This window comes from Acinonyx jubatus, chromosome E2 (assembly GCF_027475565.1).
Source record: "Acinonyx jubatus isolate Ajub_Pintada_27869175 chromosome E2, VMU_Ajub_asm_v1.0, whole genome shotgun sequence".
NCBI lineage: Eukaryota > Metazoa > Chordata > Mammalia > Carnivora > Felidae > Acinonyx > Acinonyx jubatus.
In genome coordinates, this window is record NC_069396.1 from 53834816 (window position 1) to 53858668 (window position 23853).

Sequence of the window (23853 nt, forward strand, 5' to 3'; positions counted from 1 at the left end):
TCCAAGTCTTAAGAAGTTGTTCTTTGTCACAAAGATTTGAAGATAATCTCCTTGGTTTTCTTCTGTTTACTTTATAAGTGTATCTTTCACATATTGGCCTTTAATACATCTTGAGTCTACCTTTGTGTGTGGTGTTAGATAGATATCTAAGTATATTTTTCTCCACACATTAAGCCAGTTTTCCTGACACTATTTACTATGCTTACCATCTTCCTCCCATTAATTTGGATTGCTTATTTTACCATATTTTATAACTCCCCATATAGTATATAATATATTGAGTTCTGAACTCTCTCTTCTGTCTCACTGAGCCATTTGTCTACTCCTGCACTCACTAACACTACACTTTTTTAATTTAATTATTTTAAACACTACACTTGAAAAACTACATTATTTTATTTTTGTAGCCTGTCTTAATATCTGGTAGGGCAAGAAGCTTATTTCTTGCACCACCACAGCCCTATTCTCCTTACCACTTACATCACCATGCAGGAAATACACTGGTCCTCTCCACCCTTGACAGGAGCCATTTGCAGACATCTGTTCCCTCCTGATTCTGGAGCCAGGCTTCACACTGAAAAAGGCACATCCTCATTCAGGAAGAGAGAGTTGATCCTGCCCAGGAAAATCTGCACAATGTCTCAAGCTCAGGTTTTGTTCCTAGAAACTTCATGTCTCCCATCAACTCCTCTGTATCAGCATACCTAACACCAACTAGAGTAGCACAGCTGCTGGAGGTTCTGTCCTCTCTTGTTTCAAGTGCGGATATTGGGAGTGTGCCCCTGGAGCAGGGGCTTACGCAAGTCACCAAGAGTGCGGGCTTCTTTTTGCTTCTTGGAGTCGTCTTTATCCCGTGGCTTTTATCCTTGTGGTGTCAAGTGGCTGATCTATCTCTGGGCATCCCCATTCTTGGTGGGAAGGGGATAGGTTCCAAACATAACACCCACCCTTTTATCAGCAAAACAAAAACTTCCCAGGGAAATCCACCCACTGGGTTTCAGCTTACATCTTGTGCTTAAAACTGGATCACCTGGCCACCCACATGCAGGGAGAACATCTTTATCCGGATTACGTGCCACCCTGAGTAATAGTTGGGTTTGTGTGGTAATCCAACAACTACATCTCAATTTTGCCCAGGCTGCCCTGTGCTGAGTCAGACAAGATCACAACACATCAATCTCTGCCTCCGGGCCCACACACCTCCCTTCTGATCTCCTGCTCAACCTTGAGTCTAGACCTGACCCAGAATGCTTCCAGGCTGTGCCATCAGGAGAAAGAAGCATGGGGACAGGGTAGGGGGTGGGGGAGTCTAGCACAGTGCTTCTCCTAAACTTTTCACCATAGCTTTGGCAGGTGTTAGATCAGCGTATTGCCTTTAAAACTGTTGAAGAGAGGTGCCTGGGTGGCTCAGTCGGTTGAGGGTGCGACTTCGGCTCAGGTCATGATTTCACCCTTCATGAGTTCGAGCCCCGCATGGGGCTCTATGCTGACAGCTCGGAGCCTGGAGCCTGCAGCCTGCTTCAGATTCTGTGTCTCCCTCTCTCTCTCTGTCCCTCCCCCACTCACACTCTGTCTCTCTTTCTCTTAAAAAAATAAACATTAAAAAATCTGTTAAACCGTTGAAAAAACTAGAAACTACCCGATGTCCATTTATAGTAAAAAGGGTAAATAAATTGGAGTACATTTACACAAAAGTAAACAGTGCCATAATGAAGAGACATCCACAACTATAGACAAAAATCTGGGTGAACCACACACAAATATAAGACTGAGCAAAACAAGCCAAACACAAGATAATGCACTGTGTGATTTTATTTATATGCATCTATTATATTTCCATAAGTCTATAAAAATACATTTATATTTATTCATACAAAGTTTATAAGTGGGCAAAACCAATGGATGGTGATAAAAGTCAGGAGGTCAGTGCACTTGGCAAAGGGTAGTGACTACAAGGGGGCCCCTGGATCTTCGGGGGGAGCTGTTTGTATCTCGCTTCTCCATCTTGGTGCTGGTTACAAGGATGTCTTCTGTTTTGTGAAAATTCATCGAGTTTATAATACTCATGAACAGGGCACACTTCTGTTTGTACATTATCCTTCAATGAAAAGTTAATTTTAAAATATTGCTAAAAGGACGCCTATAAGAGACACGCTTGGCTGTTTACCTACCATCCATGTTTCTCTTCTTCTTTGATAGGAGAATCTTCATTTTATTCAGGGAGCAGCTCCTTTCCTCAAGCCTCCACTACTCAGGGGACATTCTGGGCTCAGTCTCGGAAAATGAATCCTGATTGGTGCAAATCAACCATGTTAATCCATTTCCTCTAGCCTGCGATTGGGTTAGGAAAGGGCATGTGACCCAATTTTGACCAATAAGAATGAAGGGAATTCTGCTGGGGCAGTTTCTGGGGAAGTGTTACCCTTCTCTGAGAGATACTCTCTGGGGGCCCGTGGTGGCTCATTTGGTTAAGTGCCTGACTTCAGCTCAGGTCATGATCTCACACTCCGTGAGTTCAAGTCCCGTGTCGGGCTCTGTGTTGACAGCTCAGAGCCTGGAGCCTGCTTCACATTCTGTGTCTCCCTTTCTCTCTCTGCCCCTCCCCTGCTCATGCTCTGTCTCTCTCTCAAAAATAATCATTAAAAATAAAAGACATTCCCTGCAGTCATTGATCTTGAGGAACCACACACCAAGGAGAACCAAGAGAAGCAGAGAGAAGTGGAACTGGAGCCCTCACAGCCCTTACTTGGATTTCTTGGTATGCAAGGTTAAAACCTAACTATTCAAGGCACTATGAATTTTTTCCTGTTGCCAAGAGCAGATCGACCAACAGCATCATGTTGGAAAAGATACTCAAGATTGCCCCTCAGCTAGCATTCTGCTCTGTTCTACATTTTGCCCCCTAACATTCCAACTTTGAGTTATCTCTGTCACCTGCAATTATGTCAGTATTATTTGTCCGTGTTTTGCACCATGGCACCCATCGTGTGCTTGCTTACAGAGAGCGGTTGGACTGTCACCTACATTCTTAGGCTCCTCTCCCTTTCCCTCATCTTCAGAACCATCTTGTAGCATCTTCTAATCTCTCACTCTGACTGCCCCCCCCCCCCGACAACTCCTTCTTATAAGGACCCTCCTAACAATCCCCTTTCCCTGTACTCTGTGCTCATTCTATTCATATCACTTACATGCTTATTATAGTACATAATTTATTTGTCTATCTCTTTACTGTCTGTCTTCCCCTGTGAACATGGGAGCTCCGTGAGGCAGGAAGTTGCTCTCTGTTTTGCCTGTTGTGGAATCTCAGCATCTGGAAGCTTCCTGGCACAAAATACCCACTCAAACAGCATTTGTGAAGAAAACGCAGAGCGGCTTGAGCAGATCTCTGCTTCTTGCAGCTGAAATAACCCAATAGAGCAAACACAGCGGCGTGGACGGGAGAAATGACTTGTTCCTGGCTGCCCGGTCATTCAGTGAGTGCGGGACACCACACAAGAGTCCACTTCTCCTCAGATGCTTTATTTCTGGGACCAGATTTGGGTCACAGCTGCAGAGCAGGGATGGCCTCTGGGTCTGAGGAAGGAAGCACCGGGGAGACTGAGGTGCAGCCCTCACATTGGTCATTCTGGGAACTGTCTCTAGGACCTGAATGGAGAGACAGCATCAGCCCACTGTTGGGGAAGGGGGACCCTGATTCCAGGAGACTTGGAGGGGCTGGAGAGATTGAGATTGCTAATCCCTGTTAGGGAACAGGGGTCTGTAGGGAGTGTCATGGTCTCTGCAAGAGTGAGGACCGCAGAGGATGGGGCACATCAGAATGCCCAGTCCTGGGATGCCTCATGAGTTGGACTGGATGGTGTCCTGGATCCACTTGGTGAATTGGCAGAGGTTGGTGTAGACGCCGGGTCTGTTGGGCTGGGCACAGGGAAAGTCTCCCCAGGACACGAGGCCCTGTAGGGAGCCATTGCAAACCACAGGCCCCCCAGAATCACCCTGTGGAGGAGAAAGGTGCTCACAGAGAGGCAGAGATGTGGAGAAGTGGAGAGAGGGAGACACACAGGTGAAGAAAGGCCAGGGTGGCAAGAGATAGAGACACAGAGGCGGAAAAAGTAGAGAGGTGATGGAGACGTAGGTGAGAGAGAGGGAAGGAGAGAGGGGGAGAGAATGTTAACGTATCACTGTAAATCCAAGCCTTAGAAGTTCTGTTTGCCCCTCTCTACCCAACCCCCACCTGTGTCGCCCTCACTGGGTCTCCCTGTCTGTTTCTCTTTTCCAGCTTTCGATCATTGTATTTCTCCTACTGGACATGCCTTCCTTTCCCTTCCTCACTCTTCACCTGCCCTTGCAGCAATCCACCTTGTTCTTACACACCTCATCGTTGCAGAGAGGTAGTTCTCAGCCCTCGGATGAGGCTTTCTCATCCTGGGCACCACTGACATCGGGGCCAGGTCATTCTTTGCTGTGGTGACCATCCTGTGCATTGTAAGGTGTTCAGCAGCATCCGTGACCTCTATGCACTAGATGCCAGTAACCCCCTTCCTCCCCAGGGGACAGCTGTGACAACCAAAAATATGAACAAGCACTGCCATGTGTCCCCTGGGGTGGGTCTGGGGGTAGGTTGAGAACCACTTCCGTGGGTTGCCTGTGTTTAACTCCCCACAGCTCCAGCAATTCCTCTCCTATAATAATACCACTCTTTACTGTCATTTCTTATGAGTGCTTATGCGAGATACTGGTATCCAGTATAAAGAAATCCAGAGCCTGGCTTCTTTCTTTGTTAGCACTGTTTCAAGGCAAAAGAGCCTGGCTGCCTGTGAACCTCTAACTTTCAACTTTCTTGCAGATTAATTGTTTTCATTGTATGTTGCTTAATATCCCTGCAGAATTTCCTTTGAGAGGCAGTTAGTTCACTGCTCTGAGCTTGCTTCCTCCTCTGTAAAACAGAGCTATCAATAATGGCTAAGTGAGTTAATGAGCTCATCGATGTACATAAACGACATAAAGACATAAAGCGGGGTCTGAGATTAGCTGCTATTATTATGATAGTATTAGTGTTGTTACTTTTTGCTCCCAGGGGCCACACCCTGACCACACGCTGGTATGAAAAGCTACTTGAGGTCTGCAGAATGAAAAACAAAGTGCTAAACGGGGCTCCAGAAAAGCTACAGTGATTTTAAATGCTGACCTGTGGATTAGATGTGTTTTCTTCTGATAAAAATCCCTCTCTCTCTCCAGATATGTGTTTCCATGTTACGTGGGGACAGAGATGATATTGGGAAGTTGCTGCAATTGTCAGCTTTGTAAAATTCTTTTTGTGTGTGTGTGGGGGGGGTTGCCCAGCCATCAGAATGGGATGATGTGCTTACTAATTGCCAGTGTTACTGAAGTGTACCTCCTGCTGGCAGGGAACACCTGAATTTATATCCCTCTAGAACCGTTGAGGGCCTGAATACAGGGAAGGGTCCTGATCCCTGCAACAGTATAATTTTAATTTCTGTCATCCTCAAAGGATAGAGCTTCCATGAGGACATAAAGAAGTTCTGTATTGGGGATCAAGGAGTATTTGTTGAATATTTGCCCCCACTCATCTCTCCAGGCTCAACTCCTACTGCACCCTCCCTCAGTCTCCCAAACGTTCTGGCTTTTTCTGTCCTTTGAATCAGCCAGACTCTTCCCTGCTGCAGGACCTTTGCACATGTTTTTCTTACCCTTAGCCTTTGCAAGGGTATGACTCCTTCGTGTCATTCAGCCTCTACCCAACTCTTCAAGGAGGCCCTCCTAACCATTCTTTTATAAGCAAATATATATATATATATATATATATATATATATATATATATATATATAGGGGCACCTGGGTGGCTCAGCCGGCTAAGTGTCTGACTCTTGATTTCTGTTCAGGTCATCATCTCACAGTGGTTTGTGAGATCGAGCCCCCGCACTGGGCTCGGTGCTGACAGTGCAGAGCCTGTTTGGATTCTCTCTCTGTCTCTTTCTCTCTCTCTCCCTCAAAATAAAGAAATAATAAATAAACATTAAAATTTTTTAAAAATATATTTATTTAAGTAATCTCTACACCCAGTGTGGGGCTTGAACTCACAACCCCAGATCAAGAGTCTCATGCTCTTCCGACTGAGCCAGCCAGATGCTCCCCAAACACCCTTTTGAATATTGTCCCTCATCACTTGCTATCATAAAACTATGTTTTATAATTCTCTGAAATTACCCTAGTTATGCAGTTTCTTGACCACTGGGGCTTAAAAATAATTTTATTTTTTATTTTATTTTAAGCAATTTCTATGCCCAATGTGGGGCTTGAACTCACGACCCTGAGATCAAGAGTCACATGCTGTACCAGCTGAGCCAGCCAGGTGCCCAACCATTGGAGGTTTTTTTTTTTTCTTTTTAACCTTTTCTGCCCTCCAACAAACTTCCAACAAGTTTGCAATCAAGCTTCTGTATTAAATATTCTCTTTTTTCAAATACCTAGTGAAATTTTTTGTTTTCCTTCCTCAAGGCAGTTTACTAGCATTTGTCAGGAAACTTTCATACTACAGATTTTGTGGGGACAAGATATGTAACTGTCATCTGCCTGAAATTTGCCAAAACAAATAGACAAAACTAGTATCTATTACGTGAAGGGTGCCCCCTTAGATGTGATATCTGCAGTGCACAACCTGCCTAACCATACAAAGCAGACTTGATCTCTCCCTCTAGACCAGTGAGTGCTGTCTAATATGGTGGCTCTTTCTGTCCCTCCCATGTGCTCTTTTTCTCTCTCTCTCAAAATAAAAATAAACTTTTTAAAAAAGAATGTAAAAAATCTCATTTACAAATGTTTTATATGTTCTACATTTTTAAATCATGGTGCTTGGGATACATGGGGTTAAACAGAATTTATTATTAAAATAGCTAACTTTACCTGTTTCTTTTTAAAATGTAGCTACTATAGGGGCACCTGGGTGGCTCAGTGGGTTAAGCATCCGACTTCAGCTCAGGTCATGATCTCACGGTTCGTGGGTTCGAGCCCTGTGTCAGGCTCTGCGCTGACAGCTCAGAGCCTGGAGCCTGCTCTGGATTCTGTGTCTCCCTTTCTCTCTCTCTATCTCTCTGCCCCCTCCCCTGCTCATTCTCTGTCTCTGTCTCTCAAAAATGAATGTTAAAAAATAATAAATAAAATGCAGCTGCTAGAAAATTTAAAATTACATGTATGACTCACATATTTCTACTGGACAGGGCTGGGTTCCCAGCACTTAGCAAGGTTTCAGGTTACAGAGTTGGCACTTGCTGTGCATTTGCTGAGCAAATGCAGAAGTCTCAAGCCTTACCTGGCAGGAGTCTCTGCCAGCCTTGTCACCAGCACAGAACATTGTGGAATCTATCTGTCTTGGATAGGCCTCCTTGCACCTGTCGATACTTAGCACGGTGATGTTCAAGCACTGGAGGACCTTGGGGAATTTAACTGTCAGAGACACACAGAGTAGGGCCACAGTGAGCAGTGAGGAAGACGGGGAGGGGCAGTGCTCAGAGGCAGAGAGGGGGAGAAGGCAGGCAAGGGTGGGGTCGAGAGGGGCCTGGACACTCACTGCTGGGGCTGCTGGTTGTTCCCCAGCCAGATACCAAGCATCTGGTTCCAGCAGACGGACACCGGGAGGAGATGTTGATGGGTTTAACATACTGAGTTTCACGGATTCTTCTGTTCAGTTTGATGAGCATGAGGTCATTGGAGTGGCCGGGATGGGAGTAGCCAGGATGGGGGATGGTTTTGATCCCCTGGAACATCTGCTGCCCAGATTCATAAACGGGTGACAGGGAATGGTGGCCGAGACGGATTCTGAAAAATCTAAGGAAGATGGTGCAGATTACCAACAACCCCGAACCCTATGCTTTTATCCAGTTTCAAGCACATCCCAAGTCTAGTCCCATCCCCGACTCCACCCATCCCATCCCCAACCTGAATCCTTTCTGTACACAGAAACCACCACGTGTGCATCCCCAACACGATCTAAACACCCCAACCTCAAACCCAACTGCCTCCAAAACTCCCCATAACTCTAATCCCAACCCTACCCTCAGCCCCATCCCAACCCCATGTATCTGCGCCCCACCCCCTCCCAAACTCTAAAGCCACTCTGAATCACATCTCCATTCCAAACCACTCAGCATATGCACCCACCCCAAACCCAACGCACGCCCAACTCCCACCCCTGCCACGATCCTTTCTCCAGCCTCAGCCCTCTGCACCCCATCTCCATCCTTAATCCCATCTCAACTGTACCCCTTCGTCATCCCCGCCGGACCCTCATCTCCATGCCCCCACCCCTGCCCCCTGCCCTGTCCAGTCCTGCTCTTAGAGCCCCACTCAACTGCTTCCGGCAGTGGGCGGCTGTGAGCAGCCACTGCGGATGCACCAGCACGGCCCCACAGTAGAGCTGGTTGGGATGCATCAACAGTGCACCCTGCCAAGGCTGGCCGAGCTTCTCGCAGTCGGTCCCGTTCACGATGCGGCTGCTGCTGCCTTCGTCTGCCCTGGTGTCCTCCTGGGCCCCAGCTCCAAGGTCCCGCGTGCTCCCAGAGGGCCGCGTGCCGGCGTCAGAGGGGTTGTCGCAAGAGGTAACATCGTTTGCAAGAACAGGCTCTAGGGGCAGAAAATGGGCGGGGTTTGGGGACGGGGCGGGGCTTGGGCGCAGGGGGTGGGTCTTTGAGCCAAGAGGCGGGGCCAGCCAGAGGTCGTCTGACTTCCGAAGGGCCCTGACACTGAGGGGCGGGCCCGGGGCTTTAGGGGCGAAGGCTGGAGTCTAAGGGTGAAATCTCTGATGAGGGGCAAGGCTTAGAACTCAAGGACAGAGTCCAGGATCAGGTGGTTTACTGGACTCTGACTGCACCTCAAGATTCCTGGGAGTGGCTAGAGCTTAGTGGGCGGGGCCAGGGAGGGTCAAGTTGGACGACCCCAGAGGCCGAGCCAAGGCTCAGCGGGTGGAGCCCGGGGAATGGACCGGTGACCAGGGCTTTAAGGGTAAGACCTGGGCTCAGGAAGTGGGGTCAGGCCTGGAGGGGGCAGCTGGAGAGGCCAGGGTCTCTTAAAGAGCCCTGACTTGGGCGAGGAGGTAGGGGCTGGGCTCTAAGAGCTGCAGACAGGACCGGAAGTGGAACCTGGCCAAAAGGAGGGAGAGCCATCCAGGTGGGGCCTGGCTTGCGCCGCCCAAGGGGACCCTGACTGTGGATAAAGCCTGGACTAGCAGCGCGGTTGAGGAAAGGGGGCAGAGTCAGAGCCCCTGGGCGGAGCGAGAGTTGGGGGAGCAGAACCAGGAAAGTGCTCAGCTAGAGGGGCCGGGTGGTGGCAGAGAGCAGGCCTGATTTTTTGCCTTCTCAAACACGAACGTACCTCCTGAATCCTCCTGCCAATACCGTCCCCCCTACAGACAGACACGGATACCTCACTCCATCGCCAGTCCCCCATAGTCCATTTAGTTGTTCACATTCTTGCCGATGACCCAGAGATGCCAGGCACTGGTGCCGCCTTCATTTATGCACACACTCCAAGAAACATGCGCACAACAGCTGTCACCAATAGGCGCACACACACACACACACACACACACGCGTGGTCTCCCCCGGGATGGCTACAGGCACATCTCCGTCTCATGGTACACACACTTCCCAGGTACACGCACTCGGTGAACGCCTCACGAGACCTCATGCACCCACCCAGTGTCTCAGCGATACGAATGCACGTATACATCTATGTAGAGACCACCACATGCACTTCTGCCCACAGGCACGTTGGCCTGGTGACAATATCACACTCAGTAAACCCAGCGTGGGACAGTGCAAGTGACCTGGCATCAGCCACCCGCACACAGCCACTGCCTCCTAGTGACAGCCACTTCTATTAAGGCAGGAATGGAAACTCCACCCACACAGCTGTGCCGTCACACAGCCCCCTATAAACACACAGTCACAAACACGCACACATAGAACCCCAAGCCATCACACAACCCAAATATAGCCACCTGTAGTCTTGCACTCAGCCACAATCACACGATCACAAACGGCTATCTGCAAGTACCTGGCCACACATTTTCATGGTAACAAGCACGTTTGTTACCTGCAATCTGGTGACACAGGGACAAGAGCCCCAGATCCCTGCAGTCATACACAGTCACACACATAACATGCATACAAGCACCCGCACAGACACTGAGCCACACATGATCCTATATGCACACACACCCAGTCACACAGTCGCACACACACAGCCTCCAGGGTAATGCACCTGTCACAGGCAGTCACTTGATATGGGAAAAGGTCCCCTCCCCACCCCCCCACACACATACACACGGTGACAGGCACACAGCCATACACAATCACTTGATCACAAATACGGACACCGACTCCTAGTCACCCAGTCCTGGAGCCATACCCACAGAGTCTCCCTGGGACAAACACTCCAATGTCACTTAGAGAGTCACGCAGAGCCCCACCCACAGTTTGCCAACAGGCACACACAGGGGTTCTGGTTACCTCTCACCCCCAGAACCAGAGCTGTGATCAGGGCACCGACCATCCACGTCCTGGGGGGTCCTGCTGTAGCCATGGCCACTTGGACCTGGTGGGAAGGACAGAGGGCAGGGTGGCCCAGGTGATTCTGGGAGCCCTTACCTCACATCCCTTCCTTCCCTGTCCCATTTCCCAGGGCAGAGACATTGGACATTGCCTTCCAATCCCCCAAGAGCTACAGACTTCAGAGGGCAGACATCCAGCCCTCTCCAGTTGGGCAAGGAGGGAGGATAGAGAGAGTGGGGGTGCATCCAAGCCCAGAGCCAGAGGCAGACACCTCTCCCTCCCAGTGGTCTTCCCCAGGCCTCACCTGCCAAGCGAGAGTCCCCCCCTGGTAGGGGGTGGGGAACCGGCTCCCAACTCAGCCACAGACTTCTCAGGCCTGCGCCGTCCTTCCGTGCCTCCTCCTGGGCTCCGGGCACCTGGCCTGGGTTATAACCACCCACTGATCCCCGGGGCGCATTCCCAGGTAGTGAGGCGCCCCGTCAGGCCTCAGCAATCACTCCTCCTGCCTGCCCCCCACCTCCACCTCCAGAGCACCCCCCCCACCCAGTCCCAAAGGCCACTCCCTAATTCCCTGGCCCGGGGGATGGGGAGGGGTCTCCGCGGGGCTGGGCCACCTCGACCTGCAGCCCCTGCCCCCCAGCCTCGCATTCGTGCTTCTGACCTGCTCTGGGCGCTCTTCTTGGCGCCAGGATTTTTCTTTATTTTCCATGCCTTATACTCCTTCCGCTTCTCTCTGTCCCCGCCTTATAGCCTTCCCACCCGTGTCTCTGTTCTTTTGTTTTTGTTTTTTTTCCGAACTCTTACAGCCTTCTTTCTCTGTTTTTGCATCCCTCTAAATCTTTCTGAGAATCTCTCAATATAAAGCGTCCACCAACTATCTGTTTTTGGGTGTCTCCCCCCATCACACATCCCGCCCCCTGCGGCCACCTCACATCCCCCCCCACCTTAGGATTCCCGTCTCTCTCTGTGCCTCTGCGTCTGTCTCTCAGGCCCCCCCCACCCCCCGACCGGCCTTTTTCTGTGTCTCTAACCCTTGCACTTTATCCGTCTCTGAGGTTCTCTCTCTTTTTAATGGTTCTGATATTTATTTATTTTGGGGGGGAGGGCGGAGAGAGAGAAAATCCCAAACAGGCTCACACTCAGCTTGGAGCCAGACTCAGGGCTCAGTCTCAGGACTGTGAGATGGTGACCTGAGCCGAAATCAAGAGTCAGATGCTTCATGGACTGAGCTGTCTGGGCGCCCCTAGACTTCTCATCTTATTTTCCTTTACTTCTCTTTTGCTTTTTTTTTTTTTTTTTTTACAGCTTTGAGGTATAATCGGAGTACAATAAACTGCGTATATTTAACGTGTCCGATTTGATGAGTACGATTAGATGAGTTTTGACATACATACACCCAACCATCACCCCAGACAGTGAGCAAACCCATCCCCCCCCCTAAGTTTCCTCCTATCCTTTTACGTGCCTGTGATTCCCAGTCTCCGTCTCTCTATACCTCAGGGTCTCTCTTTGTATCCTTCCTTCTCTAATACCTCTCTTTCCTCTGTGATTCTATCCTTCTTGATCTCCCTGTTTCTGTCTCTGCGTCTACATCATTCTGTCCCTCTGTCTCTGTCTGTCTCTCACTGGCTCTGAGTATCTGTATCTCTGTGTCTTTCTGTCCCTCAGCCTCCCTCGCCTTGTATTTTGGAAGCCACTTTGCTAAGGGATCCCTCACCCCTCCTCCTGTCCCTCACCCTGAGGGGGGAGCCACAGGGCAGAAAGGGGCAGGGATCCAGTCCGTAGGGGGGGAGGGCGCCCCCCCCCCGCCCCCCGCCCCCCCCAGAGGCTTTGACTGGGCTGGCACAGCCAGGCGTGGGTGAGAGGGTTGGGCAGGGCCACCTGTTGATGGGGAAAGAGGCCAGAATAAGGGGTGGGTGGCTCCTGGCCCTGTAGGAAATGGGGCACTGGGTGGGGAGCCCAAAAAGTGGCTTCTCTATCACCAGTCCTGGGTCATCTGGGCTTGCCTTTCCTGATCTTTTCTCCATTTGGTCTCTTTCTGTCTGGCCCCAGCTCTCTGCATCTGTCTCTAACAGTGTCTCCAAGTCTGACGCACTGGGATGTAAGAGCCCCTTACTCACTCAGCAGCTCCTTACGGGGTACCAGACTGAGGTGAAAAAAACCAGACAAGGACCCCGGGAGATGATCCCTTTGGAACTCACATTCCTTGAGGGTAAAACCGAACTGCACTGCTCACGTCTGTAAGCCTGCACCTGTTGAACCAGAGGTTTTAGAGACCTTGAGGTTGCTTTCCGTGTGTAGGGGGAAAAGAAACTATTCTGAGGTTTATCTTGATTATAATTTATATTGCATATATTAAAGTGACAATTCCAACGGCCCAGTCACTTCTTTTCTTAATCTTTCAATGCTGGCTTACAGCCCTTTCAATTCTAGATCTGTCTTTTTTTTTTTATTCTAGGTGGTTCTTTACAATAATGTTTGGTCTCATTTACAAACTAAGCCAATCAAGTATCTTCAAACATTTTAAACTACATTTCTAAAACCAACACATTCAATCTCTTCCGGAAGCCCTTCAAATTTTAGACACGCATTTAAGTGAATTTACACACCTGTGTACATCACACTTGTGCATAGGATCAACGTTATAGTCTTTCCAGTCTCCCAACACTGGATGTAAATTTGGTATGACTCCAACTTAGCACATAGGCTTGCTGTGGAGATTAAGTGAGTTAATATATAAAGTCCGTAGACCAGTGCCTGGCATGTGCTAAGTAAGTGTTTATTATTAGTCGTATCCATTAAAGAAGATAATTCTTGGGATGCCTGGGTGGCTCAGTCAGTTAAGCGTCCAGCTCTTGATTTCAGCGGATTTCTCACAGTTTGCGAGATTGACCCCGCGTCAGGCTTTGCACTGAGTGTGGAGCCTGCTTGACATTTCTTCCTCCCTCTCTGCCCCTCCCCTGCTTGCGCTCTCTGACTCAAAATAAGTCAGTATCTTTGAAAAAGGAAGACAATTCTCTCTCAATTAACTGAAGTTGATTTAGTTCTTCTGGACATCCACTGACTGGCTCCTCCTGGTGACTCTGGTGCATTTCATGGCCCTATTTGTCATTCATAACCTTCAGAAGGGATTGGTCAAGGCGGGCCCAGGCCATTCACGTGACTATATTTCCATGTACACATAAAAATCAGCCACTCCCTGCCATCATGTGGCTTGATCAACTTTCACCTTAGATTTTTAAGACATGCATGTATGCTTTTTCTCTAAATCTGAAGACCGTTGCAACTGAGGGTCTCTGTTCTTTTAAGACTCCCTCTGTCTTTGGACCACATGACTCTCCCATTGTAGAATAACACACGACTGACTTTGAACATTTCCTATGACACGATTGCTCTGTTTAACAACTTCCAATTTTTTCTATACTGTCCTGGGCAAAAATAAAGTTGCAGTAAATATTGAAACAGATGAATTGCTGTCTCTGATTCTCCCTCTGTTCCTAAATATTTCTCTGTTCTTAAATCCAGCCCCCATGTAGAGCCCTCTTTTCCCTCTCTCTCTGGGAGCCCCTACCCATCCCACTCACCTCCCTGGAAGGACACCTGGCTTAGAGGCTGTTTTGCCTTCCTCAGAGACGATGCATAAGGGTTGTAAGAAAAGAAGTCTTCTCTGAGGACAGGGACAGGCCTGGGACTTGAGGTGTGTACATTGGTTAGGGATCACGTATGGTGCATGTTGGTGGGAGAAGCCCAGAAAGCATGAAGAAGCCTGGTGTCTGTTCCCTTCATTTCTTAGGGGGACCTACAGTCTCTCCTCCCCTCTGCCCATTGCTCTCCCTTCAAATGGACCACAGCAAGATCTTTCTGGTGCACAGATCTGACCCTGTCCTTTTCTCAAGGCCCTCGGGATCAAGGCCAAGTGCTTCTTCCTGGCATTCAAGGCCAACACTGCCTTCTACTGACCCACACTTTCAGCCACAACACCCACTCCTCCTTCCTCAAACCCTGGCTCCCTCATCCTGAGTGATTTGCCATCACCTGAGTGGTGTGCCATCTGGGGCACACCTGATGTTCTCACACCCTCAGGACTTTCTACAGGTTCTCTCCTCTATGAGAATGTCATCCACCCAAACCTTTCCATACAGTGACCCCATATTCAGCCCCCTTCCCCAGACCACCCAACCGCCACTCAGCCCTCCTCTCTCCCTGCACTGTCATTTCAATCTCCTCCCTGGCCTCCAGTCTCCCCTCTCTGGTCCATCCTGTACAAAGCCACAGTGCTGCTCCTGCTCACAAGCCTCCCATGGCTCCCCACTGCCCTCAGGAGAAAGTCCTATCCTCTCAACCTAGGGTCCGCGGTCTTTTGGGATCTGGCTCCTGCTCTGCTCTCCCATCTACACACAGTGACCTCCCAGCCTTCTCACCTCCCTGCTTTCACTGCTACAAAAGGAGTGGAGGGGAGAGAGCCACCATGAAGGCTAGAACCAGGTGGAGTACTCACAGATGTCTTCTTAGAGGGGAGGAAAAACCAAACTGGGCTGTAAAAGGTAACTAAGAATATCCGGGTTTCAGAGAGGCAGACATGGAATAAAAGCAACAAAAAAAAAATCACAATAATAATAAAATCCACTCTTTATTGTTCAAGCAGGTGTGTTAGGGTGTCAGGGCCTCTTGTCTGTGTTCCACACGTTTGGAATCTTGAATCTTCCCAATGACAGCTGTCACCTAATGAGGAATGTCCTGTCATTATCCTTATGTTACAGATGAGAAAATCTACACAGTGAAGGAAGTCACTTCCTAAGGGCAGACGACTAGCAAGGAGCAGAAATTTGCCAGACTTGTGACCACCCCTCTGCAGGAAGGAGTAGAGCCCATGAGACAACCAGGAAAGAAGAGATGCTTGGAAGGAGTTTTCCTGTATTCTCTTAGTGGTGGGGGTAAGACCTTAGCTCATATCCCCACTTGCCCCCAGTGATGCGAGGATGGGGCTGGGGTAAAATCAGGGTGAATTTGTGCTGTCACGTCACTGCTTTTATTAAGCATTAAGGGTTGGATCTAGGCAGGTGGAGGGAAGGTAAAGTCTTGGTCAGAGATATTCTGGAGCCAGCAGGTGGGGGTCACAGGTCAAGAGTTGGATGTCACATGTCAGGGTTAGTTGGCCTGAATGGTTTTTCGGATCCAGTGGCCATATCTGCAGACATCAGTGTAGACTCCTGGCTTCTCCTTGGATCCACAGGGGACATTTCCCCATGACACAAGACCTCGGAGACGGTCTCCACACACCAGCGGGCCCCCGGAATCACCCTGTGGAAAAGAGGGAGAGAGTCAGATACAGAAACACACACAGAGAAAAGAAAGAGAGACAGTGACTCATGGCTGGTTCAGTCGGTGGAGAATGCAACTCCTGATCTCAGGGTTGTGAGTTTGAGCCTCATGTTGGGTGTAGAGATTACTTAAAAATAAAATCTCTTGGGGGGGGGGTGGGGACGCCTAGGTGGCTCAGTTGGATAAGCGTCCGACTTTGGCTCAAGTCATTATCCCATAGTTTGTGAGTTTGAGCCCCGTGTCAGGCTCTGTGGTGATGGCTCAGAGCCTGGAGCCCGCTTCAGATTCTGTGTCTCCTTCTCTCTCTGCCCCTCCCCACTCGTGCTCTGTCTCACTGTCTCTCTGTCTCAAAAATAAACAAAACATTAAAAAAAAGAGAAACTATTAGTTGTAATCAGGCCCCTCTTTACAAAAGCCAGATCTGAACAAATTCACACTATTTCTAATCTGGGGAGTGGGGATTGGGTTCCCATCTTTTTTGCTTCTCTTTTTATTGAATCCACAGGGGATAATGGGTACTAAGTTAACTGACTGCAACAATCATTCCACAATAGATGGAAGTCAAACACTATGCTATACACCTGAAACTTCTACCATGATGTATGCATGCATGTCAACACAACTGGAGAGAGAAAAGACAGTTTTGGAAATGGGGTCTGTCTGATTGCCCTTTCTTTGCGTCCAACTTGCTGTGTATCGTTTTCTCTGTCTCTGTCTCTTTCTCCCTCGTGACTGGTCTCTTCACGTCCCTCAATGCACTGGGGTAAATTTTGCCATAAATAGGAGAGATCTGATGGATGATGGGGAAAACAAAACCCCCAAGTTAAAGGAGGTATTTGAGAGTGGGGATGAGCCCTGTCTCTCTGCAGCTGTGGTCTGCCCATCTCCAGAGCTCGGCCATGTCCAAACAGGACTTTCAGGGGTTCTGTCTGAGGAAGGATGGTCCCCTCACACCATCTGTCTCCTTATTGTGTCTCTCTGGTTCTCGACCTCTCCATCTCTGTCCTTGTCTCTACTGGCTGTGTTTATATCTCTGCCTGTTCCTGGCTGTGTCTCTGAGTATCAAATTAAGACTCTCTCCCTGGGATTGTCTCCCAGCATGGAAAGCTCTATTTGGGTCTGTGTATCTCTCTCTTCCTGTCTCTGCTCTTGGCTATGTCACTGGCAGGTCCTGGTGGCCTCACCTGGCAGGAATCCTTCCCGTACTTTTCATCCCCAGCACACACCATGTTCCGGGTGATCTGGCTGGGGTAGGCACGCTCACACTCCTCATGGGACACCAGATGGATGTATGCACACTGGATGGTGTTAGGAAATCCACCTGCAGAGAAAGATGGGCCAGGCTCATCTCACAACCTGTCCTCACGTCCTCACCAGCGATCTTCCAACCCCTATGAGTCACCTCTCCCCTATTGGTCCTTACTTCCCACTGGTTTCCTTCTTCCTATTTGTCTTTCTTTCATAAAAACACATTGGCTCTGACTCTTGATTGTTCCCTCTTTACATCATTCTTTGCTCTCATTGGCCCTTTTTCCTTATCAATCACCTTTTCTCCGGGAATCCTCATTTCTTATTGGTTTTCCCTTTCTCTAAGGTTCTGCCTCTACTCTTCTCTTTCATTGATCCCACCTTCTTCAGTTGTTCCAAGGGACCTCTAGACTCTATTCTGTTAGTCCCTCCTCCACCCTTTCATCATTCACTGGACCCTTCTTTCCATTGGTTCATCTTGACTGGCCAACACTTGCCCATTGGTGCTTTCCTAACTGGTTTCATTCCCCGCCCCCGCTCCCATTGGCTCTCCCTTCCTATTGGCCCTTCATCCAGTGGTCCACCTCCCTCATTGGCTCTCCCTTCCTATTGGTCCTTCACCCAATGGTCCACCTTCCCTTTTTGGCCCTTCACTTACCGGCCCACCCACCTTCAGTGGTTCCTGCAGACCTATTAGACTTGTTCCTCCCCCAGTCCTCCCTCTAGTGATTCCTCTTGACCATTGACTCTTCCTCATTGGTTCCTCTCTATTATCACTCTCTACCCCATTTGCACTCTCAATTAACATCTTTCAGCTGGCTGCCATGCTTTATTGATACCTCTTCTTCCATTAGTCCATCCTCCATTTATCTCTTCTTGATCATCTGTGCGTCCTGATTGGTTTCTTTTGATCATTGGCCTCCTTCTTGATTAGAATCTTCCCACTGACCCTCCTTTTTCATTGATCCTTCATCTTATGGCCCATCTCTCCATACCATTCACTCATGGGTCTACTTTCTCCACTGACTGTTCACTCATTCGCCCTACTCCCATATTTGCCTCCCCTCCACACTGACCTTTCACACATTGACACACTGCCCCATTGGTCCTCACTATGAGCCCACCTCCTCCATAGCCTGTCACCCATTGGCGCTTCCTCATCACCCTCCTCCTACTGACCATCGGCTGTCTTGCCCCAGCCTAGGATGTGGCAGCTGGTGTGGTTGGCCGAGCAGTCTTGCTCCAGGGGGAGTGGTTGAATGCGTTCAGAGAATTTGGCTGGGTGAGACAGGCGTAACAGCATGATGTCCTGGTCATGAGTGGCAGCATTATAGCCAGGGTGGACCACAGCCCGGACAACAGAGCTCTGCTCCTGGAAACTCTCCCTTTGCTGAAGGTTGTGTTTTCCCAGGTAGACCTGAAGATTCCTGGGAAAGAGGAGGGCTGGGTATTACCTGGAGCCCTTGGACTGCAGCTGAGACTTCAGAGAGGGCTGTGATGGCAAGAAAGGGTGCCCTGGTGCACCATGAACCATCTGTCCTGTTCTCCTCCCAGCTCAGAAAATGACAACTTCATCCTTCCAGAATAACCTGGGAGACTATTCTTGACTCTCTTTATTTCATGCCTCACACAAAAGCTGTCCAGAGATCCTTTTGGCTCTCCAAAGTATATCCAGGATGTGACCACATCTCGCCCCCACTGCTGCCATCTTGGTCTGGAGCCATCACCTCTTACTAGAATGTTGGCAGAAGCCACCTCACTGGACTCCTCGTTTCTGCCTTTGCCCTTCCACAGTCTATCTTCCACAAAACAACCGGAGAAATTTTAATGACATAAAATATCCTGCCTCCTCCTGTCCCTCCTCTGCTCAGGCCCCTCCCATGACTCCCATCTCACTCAGAGTAAAGGCTAAAGTTTTCACCCTAACCCACAAGGTTCTGCACATCCTATCTTCATCACCTCTCAGATATCACCTCAACCCACTCCTTCTGATCTAGCCACACTTGCTTCCCTGCCTTTCCTTGAACACAGCAGTCATCCTATCACCCCAGGGTCTTTGCACTGGCTGCTCCTTCTGCCAGCAACTCTTTTCCCCTCATAGCTGCATGGCTCCCTCCCACACTTCCTTCAAATGCCACCTTCTCAGTGAGGCTTTCCCTGATGACCCAATTTAAGTGCAAATATCTATCCTAGTATGCAAGTCCTATTTCCCCTTCCTGCTTTCTTTGCCACCAGAGAACCTACCATTACCATCTGATATACTATATCTTTATTGTTAAATATTTACTTGTTTTATTTTCTTTCTTCCTACCATAGCAGCACTGTTCAATAGGACTTTCTCAGGCATGCAGCTGTTTGATATGGTGGCCACTAGACACAAGCGGCTACTGAGCACTTGACATGTGGCCCCTGGATTTGTCATCCCATTGCATTTTTCTTAATGTAAATTTAATTGGCCATTTGTGGCTACCACATTAGGTGGCACAGCTCTAGAATATCAAATGGGATTTTTGTTTTGTTCAGATATAGCGTCCTCAGTGCCTAGACCTGTGTCTGTCATATTTACGATAGATAACCAATGAACATTTGTGAAATGGATCAAAGAGTCACTCCTTTGCTCAAAGTTTTCTCGTGGCTCCCCATTGCCCTTGGAATAAAATTCCTTCCACCATCCTCTACCCTGCTGTGAACCGGTAAATTTCTTAGTGCACTCCAGACTGTTTCCACCTCAGGGCCTTTGTCTTTGCACTTCTGCTGCTCTAAATGCTCTTCCTCCCTCTTCATTTGTCTACCCTTGTTCATTCTCCATGCCTCAGCTTGAACTTCATCTCATTAGAAGGTCCTTCCTGACACCCTCCTCTATCTAAAGTGGGTACCTCTGTTTTTTTTCTCTTAGGGAACATCCCTGTTCTTTTCCTCCACTAAATTTAGGGTAATTTGTAATTATATGATTTTCCATGGGCTTGTTCGTTAAAAAACATTCTGTGCCTTTCTGCTCCTGTGTTCCCAAGAATAGAGGCTCTGTATTTCTCTCATCCACTGCTAAGTCCCCACTGCTCAGCTCAAATCTGGCTCTTAGCAGATGCTTTGATCAATGTGTACCAAATGGATGAACGAGAATGGTGAGCGCAATGCCTGAGCATGGGGGGAGACCGTGCAGGGGACCCTTAAGTCCATAACCTTGCATGATTAAACCCCTCCCCCCACAGTGGGGAGTGGCACCTGTAGGTTTACAAACACTTGAATTGCCACTTACTACATCTCTGAGTCTCAGTGTCCTCATCTGCCAAATGGGGCCAAGAGTCCCTTACTGTGGAGATTCCAGGAAATATATGTATATAAACCGCTTAACTCAGCACCCGGTCTGTAGTTAGCGTTGAACAAAATGGCCAACTGTTAATCTAACTAGTGGTCATTAGTGCCCTGAGGATTAGTCCTGGGCCTTCTTTGCTTTTCTACCTGTGTCCACTTTTTGGATGATCTCATCCCACCCTGTGTTTAAATTACCACTTATTTGTGGTGACACCTTCAGGTTTACCTCCAGCTCTGACCTCTCACCGGAGCACCAGTGGCTGACCTTCATGCTTCTTGGACATCTCCCTCGTATCTCAGAATCACCATGGCTAAAGCAAAGTGTCTGACACTCCTCTGCCCATATCCAACCTGGCTCTCTTTCCCTCTCCCCTGACTCAGAGAGACACCACAAAACACCCACTTGTTTGAGTCAAATACCTGGAAGTCAGCCCTGCTTCTTCCATGCTACATCCCCAAGTCCTGCTGGCTGAGTCTCAAAATACCTCCCAAACTTTCCACCTATCCTCTGTCCCCACTGCCACCACGCTGGTCCAAGCCATCATCCTTAGGTTAATCTACATGCATCCCTTCATTTCTCCTTGCCCAGCCCACTTTCAATACGGTAGCCAGGGTGCTCTAAAGAAATGTGAATCAGGGGCACCTGGATGGCTCAGTCGGTCGAGCATCCGACTTCAGCTCAGGTCATGATCTCGTGGCTCATGAATTTGAGCCCCACATCGGGCTCACTGTGGTCAGCCTGTCAGCGGGGAGCCTGCTTTGGATCCTCTGCCCCCCTCTCTCTGCCCCTCCCTTGCTTGCACTCTCCCAAAAATAAATACATTTTTTAAAAAATGTGAATCAGATCGTGCTGCTTCCCTGAATGAAACTCTCCAGTGGCTTCTCACTGCACTAAGAATGAAATCCAATGAGCCATTGCTGCCTACAGGACCCCACACAATCTGATTCCCCAATTAGAAGGTCTGTTGTTCGTAAAGGTAGCAATTTTGCTTGTCTTTTTCACTGCTGTATCCCCAAGGCCCCAGACAGTGCCTGACAGATAGTTAATGCTCAGTTAAATACTGGCCAGATGAACCTGGTTACCAGGTGGTCTTGTGCTGGGGCAGGGGGATGTGTGTGTTACTTTGTGCCTGAAATCTGCAAGACCCCCCCCCCCCCAACACCCATCGAGGCCTCACTGCAACTACTCCTCACTCCCAGAGGGAAGACTCACGGCTTTTTGCAGTGGGCAGCAGTGAGGACCCACAGCGGGTGAATGAGAACCCCTCCGCAGAGCAAGTGGTCTGATGTGTAGAGGGCAGCTTGGTAGGGGTGAGACGTCTGCTCACACGGTCCACCATGCAGCACCTTATTCTGCTCCTCTGCCCAGGCTGAGAGAGGAAGGGTCTGAGTCAGGGAGGAGGCCTGGAGACACCGGGTGAATCCCCCAGGGTGAACCCCAGGTCATCTTCTTCCCACCCCCACCCTCAAACTCTTCCCCATCTTTCAGACCACCTCCCACTCCCCTTCCTGTCTGTGCCCCCCCATCCTTAACCTAGCTCCCGACTTCTTCCTCACTCCAAGCCCACCCCACTTCCATATCTCTGTGAAGCCCATCCCCATCCTCAAACTCCTTCCCATCAGCAGCCCCCACTGCACCCCAAACTGCCCCATCCTGTCCCCTTTCTTCCCACCTGCGGCCATCAGGATCAGTACTACCAGCGTCTTCGTGCCCATTCCTGAGAAAGGAAGCCAAATGCTCCTCAGTCTCTGCCTCAGACCAACCCCCGCCCCAGGCCCTTCCTCCCATCCTCCGCCACCCCCCCTCCACTCCAGCCTGCATGTTCTTCTGACCCTTGACATCTGTCCTTCACCTAGCCTCCTGATTTCTTGTCACTCTAACCATGACTTCCATCCTGGGGTCCCACGAGGGCGGGCTGAGCGAGAAGCGGGAACCGCTGGGGCGGTCAGCGGCTCACAGTGTGATTCTCGTTTAGTCTCTAACTCCTCTGGGCTCCAGTGTGGCTGCCTGCCCACAGAAGGGCATGGCCCAGGAGGGGCTCTGAACTTCTTCCCTCCCCATGGGGTTTTTCTTCTGCACCTTGGCTCTGTGCTTACCCTGTCACTCACCCCACACCTGGAGGCTCTGGGGTGCAGTGTGATCTTACCTGCTGGGGGCCGGCTACCTGGGGGTCCAGAGGACTCCTGGCCGAGGGGTTCTTGGGTTGGGGCAGGGACAGCACGTGCACAGGCAGATAGACAAAGAGGCAGAGAGAGTCAGAAATGCAGGGTGTTATGGGGAGAGACGGGACACTGAAAGCAGAGAGGGTGCCTAGGAGCCAGAGCCAGTGAGACAGACAGCAGAGGATGTATGGGCTGTGGGGCCCAGGCCAGACAGACACCCGGGCTTCCTGGCCTCCCTGGAAGAGGCTGTTCCTGTCCCCAGACACTCCTGGTGCTTCCTTTTAACCCCTGTCTCCCCAGGTCCCTGAGGCAGGAGGCCGCCCCACCCTTTCCTCCTCACCCAGACCTCCCACACACATTCCTTCCATCCCCACGGCCCCATGGCTCTGCTCCTGATGACCCCTGACTGGGCTTCCATGGAAGGGAACACCAGCCCCTGAGTGCACTGGTGGCCTGGACTTCTGGGTCTGAGGGAGGAAGGGCTGGGGGTCTGGACTCCTGGGTCTGAAGGAGGAGAGGCTGGGGGTCAGACTCTAGGTTCTGAAGGAGGAGGGGAGGGGGCCCTAGAATTCTAGACCTTCAGGAGAAGGGCCTAGGCATGCACACTTTTGAGCCTAAAGGAGGAAAGATGGGAACTTGTCCTCCTCAGTCCTTAGACTTCTAGGTCCTTAAGCAAGAAGATGTCTGAGGACCCAAATACCAATGCCCAGGGGAGCAAACAGTGCCCCCCCAGCCTGCAGGGATCCCACCACCTCTGGGCCTGCTGCCCTCAGGTGCTGAAAACCAGGCCGCATGGGTCAGTGGGGTTGGGGTGATTCACGCACCTGCCCGTAAGTCCCTCTGTGGGTGCTGACGACCTCCGTGTCCCCACCGTAATCAGCAAGCCAGTGAGAAAGCATGTGTCACCAAGCTGGCATCCGCCTCTGCCCTGGGCTGGGGCGCAGGCCCTGGCGCTGTGGGGAAAGGGGCCTCGAACAATCGGGCTTTGTCCGCCCCCAACACCCAGTGCCATGCTCCCAGAAGCTCCGTTTCTCAACCTCTCTTCCGGGCAGGCGGGCGGCTGTGTCAATAGCTTCCCTTTGTCCCTGTCTGACAGTCCTGTTGCTGTCCTTTGATTGTCCACCCACCTCTGCCCGGATATGAGGACCTCTGACCCTCCTGGTCCCCCTGCTTTAAGTCTGTCCACCTCTGAGGTCTCACTGTCCACCTCTGTCCCCTCTGGCCACTGTGAGGGTGTCTCCA

At 50.0% G+C, this 23853-nt stretch overlaps 2 protein-coding genes across 4 annotated transcripts; both read right to left on the reverse strand.

Moving 5' to 3' along the window:
• Nucleotides 1-3498: 3498 nt before the first annotated feature.
• KLK5 (kallikrein related peptidase 5) lies at nt 3499-11075 on the reverse strand. The gene is made up of 6 exons (XM_027037170.2): nt 10871-11075; nt 10525-10609; nt 8368-8638; nt 7587-7843; nt 7329-7462; nt 3499-3993 (listed from the first exon to the last, which is right to left on the reverse strand). Exons 2-6 carry the CDS (start codon nt 10595-10597, stop codon nt 3838-3840), a joined length of 891 nt encoding a protein of 296 aa, XP_026892971.1. The 5' UTR covers nt 10598-10609; nt 10871-11075; the 3' UTR covers nt 3499-3837.
• Nucleotides 11076-15177: 4102 nt separating this feature from the next.
• KLK6 (kallikrein related peptidase 6) lies at nt 15178-23555 on the reverse strand. 3 transcript variants are annotated; one of them, XM_015088170.3, is made up of 7 exons: nt 23436-23532; nt 22596-22646; nt 22122-22166; nt 21662-21818; nt 18316-18563; nt 17073-17209; nt 15178-15867 (listed from the first exon to the last, which is right to left on the reverse strand). In XM_015088170.3, exons 3-7 carry the CDS (start codon nt 22162-22164, stop codon nt 15715-15717), a joined length of 738 nt encoding a protein of 245 aa, XP_014943656.1. In that variant the 5' UTR covers nt 22165-22166; nt 22596-22646; nt 23436-23532; the 3' UTR covers nt 15178-15714. The 3 variants fall into 3 exon arrangements, with proteins under 3 accessions (XP_014943656.1, XP_014943657.1, XP_053066980.1); XM_015088171.3 differs by lacking the exon at nt 22596-22646 and having other exon boundaries at nt 23436-23555; XM_053211005.1 differs by lacking the exon at nt 23436-23532 and having other exon boundaries at nt 22596-23345.
• Between the last annotated feature and the right edge of the window lie 298 nt (nt 23556-23853).

Coding starts and splice junctions, on each gene's coding strand:
- KLK5 (XM_027037170.2), bottom strand. CDS start 10,597: ATGGCTACAGCAGGACCCCCCAGGACGTGGATGGTCGGTGCCCTGATC. Junction 8,639..10,524: donor TCTGGTTCTGGGGGTGAGAG/GTAACCAGAACC, acceptor TTCTGCCCCTAG/AGCCTGTTCTTGCAAACGAT. Junction 3,994..7,328: donor CTGGCAGAGACTCCTGCCAG/GTAAGGCTTGAG, acceptor TCTCCTCCACAG/GGTGATTCTGGGGGGCCTGT.
- KLK6 (XM_015088171.3), bottom strand. CDS start 22,164: ATGGGCACGAAGACGCTGGTAGTACTGATCCTGATGGCCGCAG. Junction 21,819..22,121: donor ACTGATCCTGATGGCCGCAG/GTGGGAAGAAAG, acceptor TTCCTCTCTCAG/CCTGGGCAGAGGAGCAGAAT. Junction 17,210..18,315: donor CTGGGGCAAGACAGCCGATG/GTCAGTAGGAGG, acceptor CTTTCTCTGCAG/GTGGATTTCCTAACACCATC.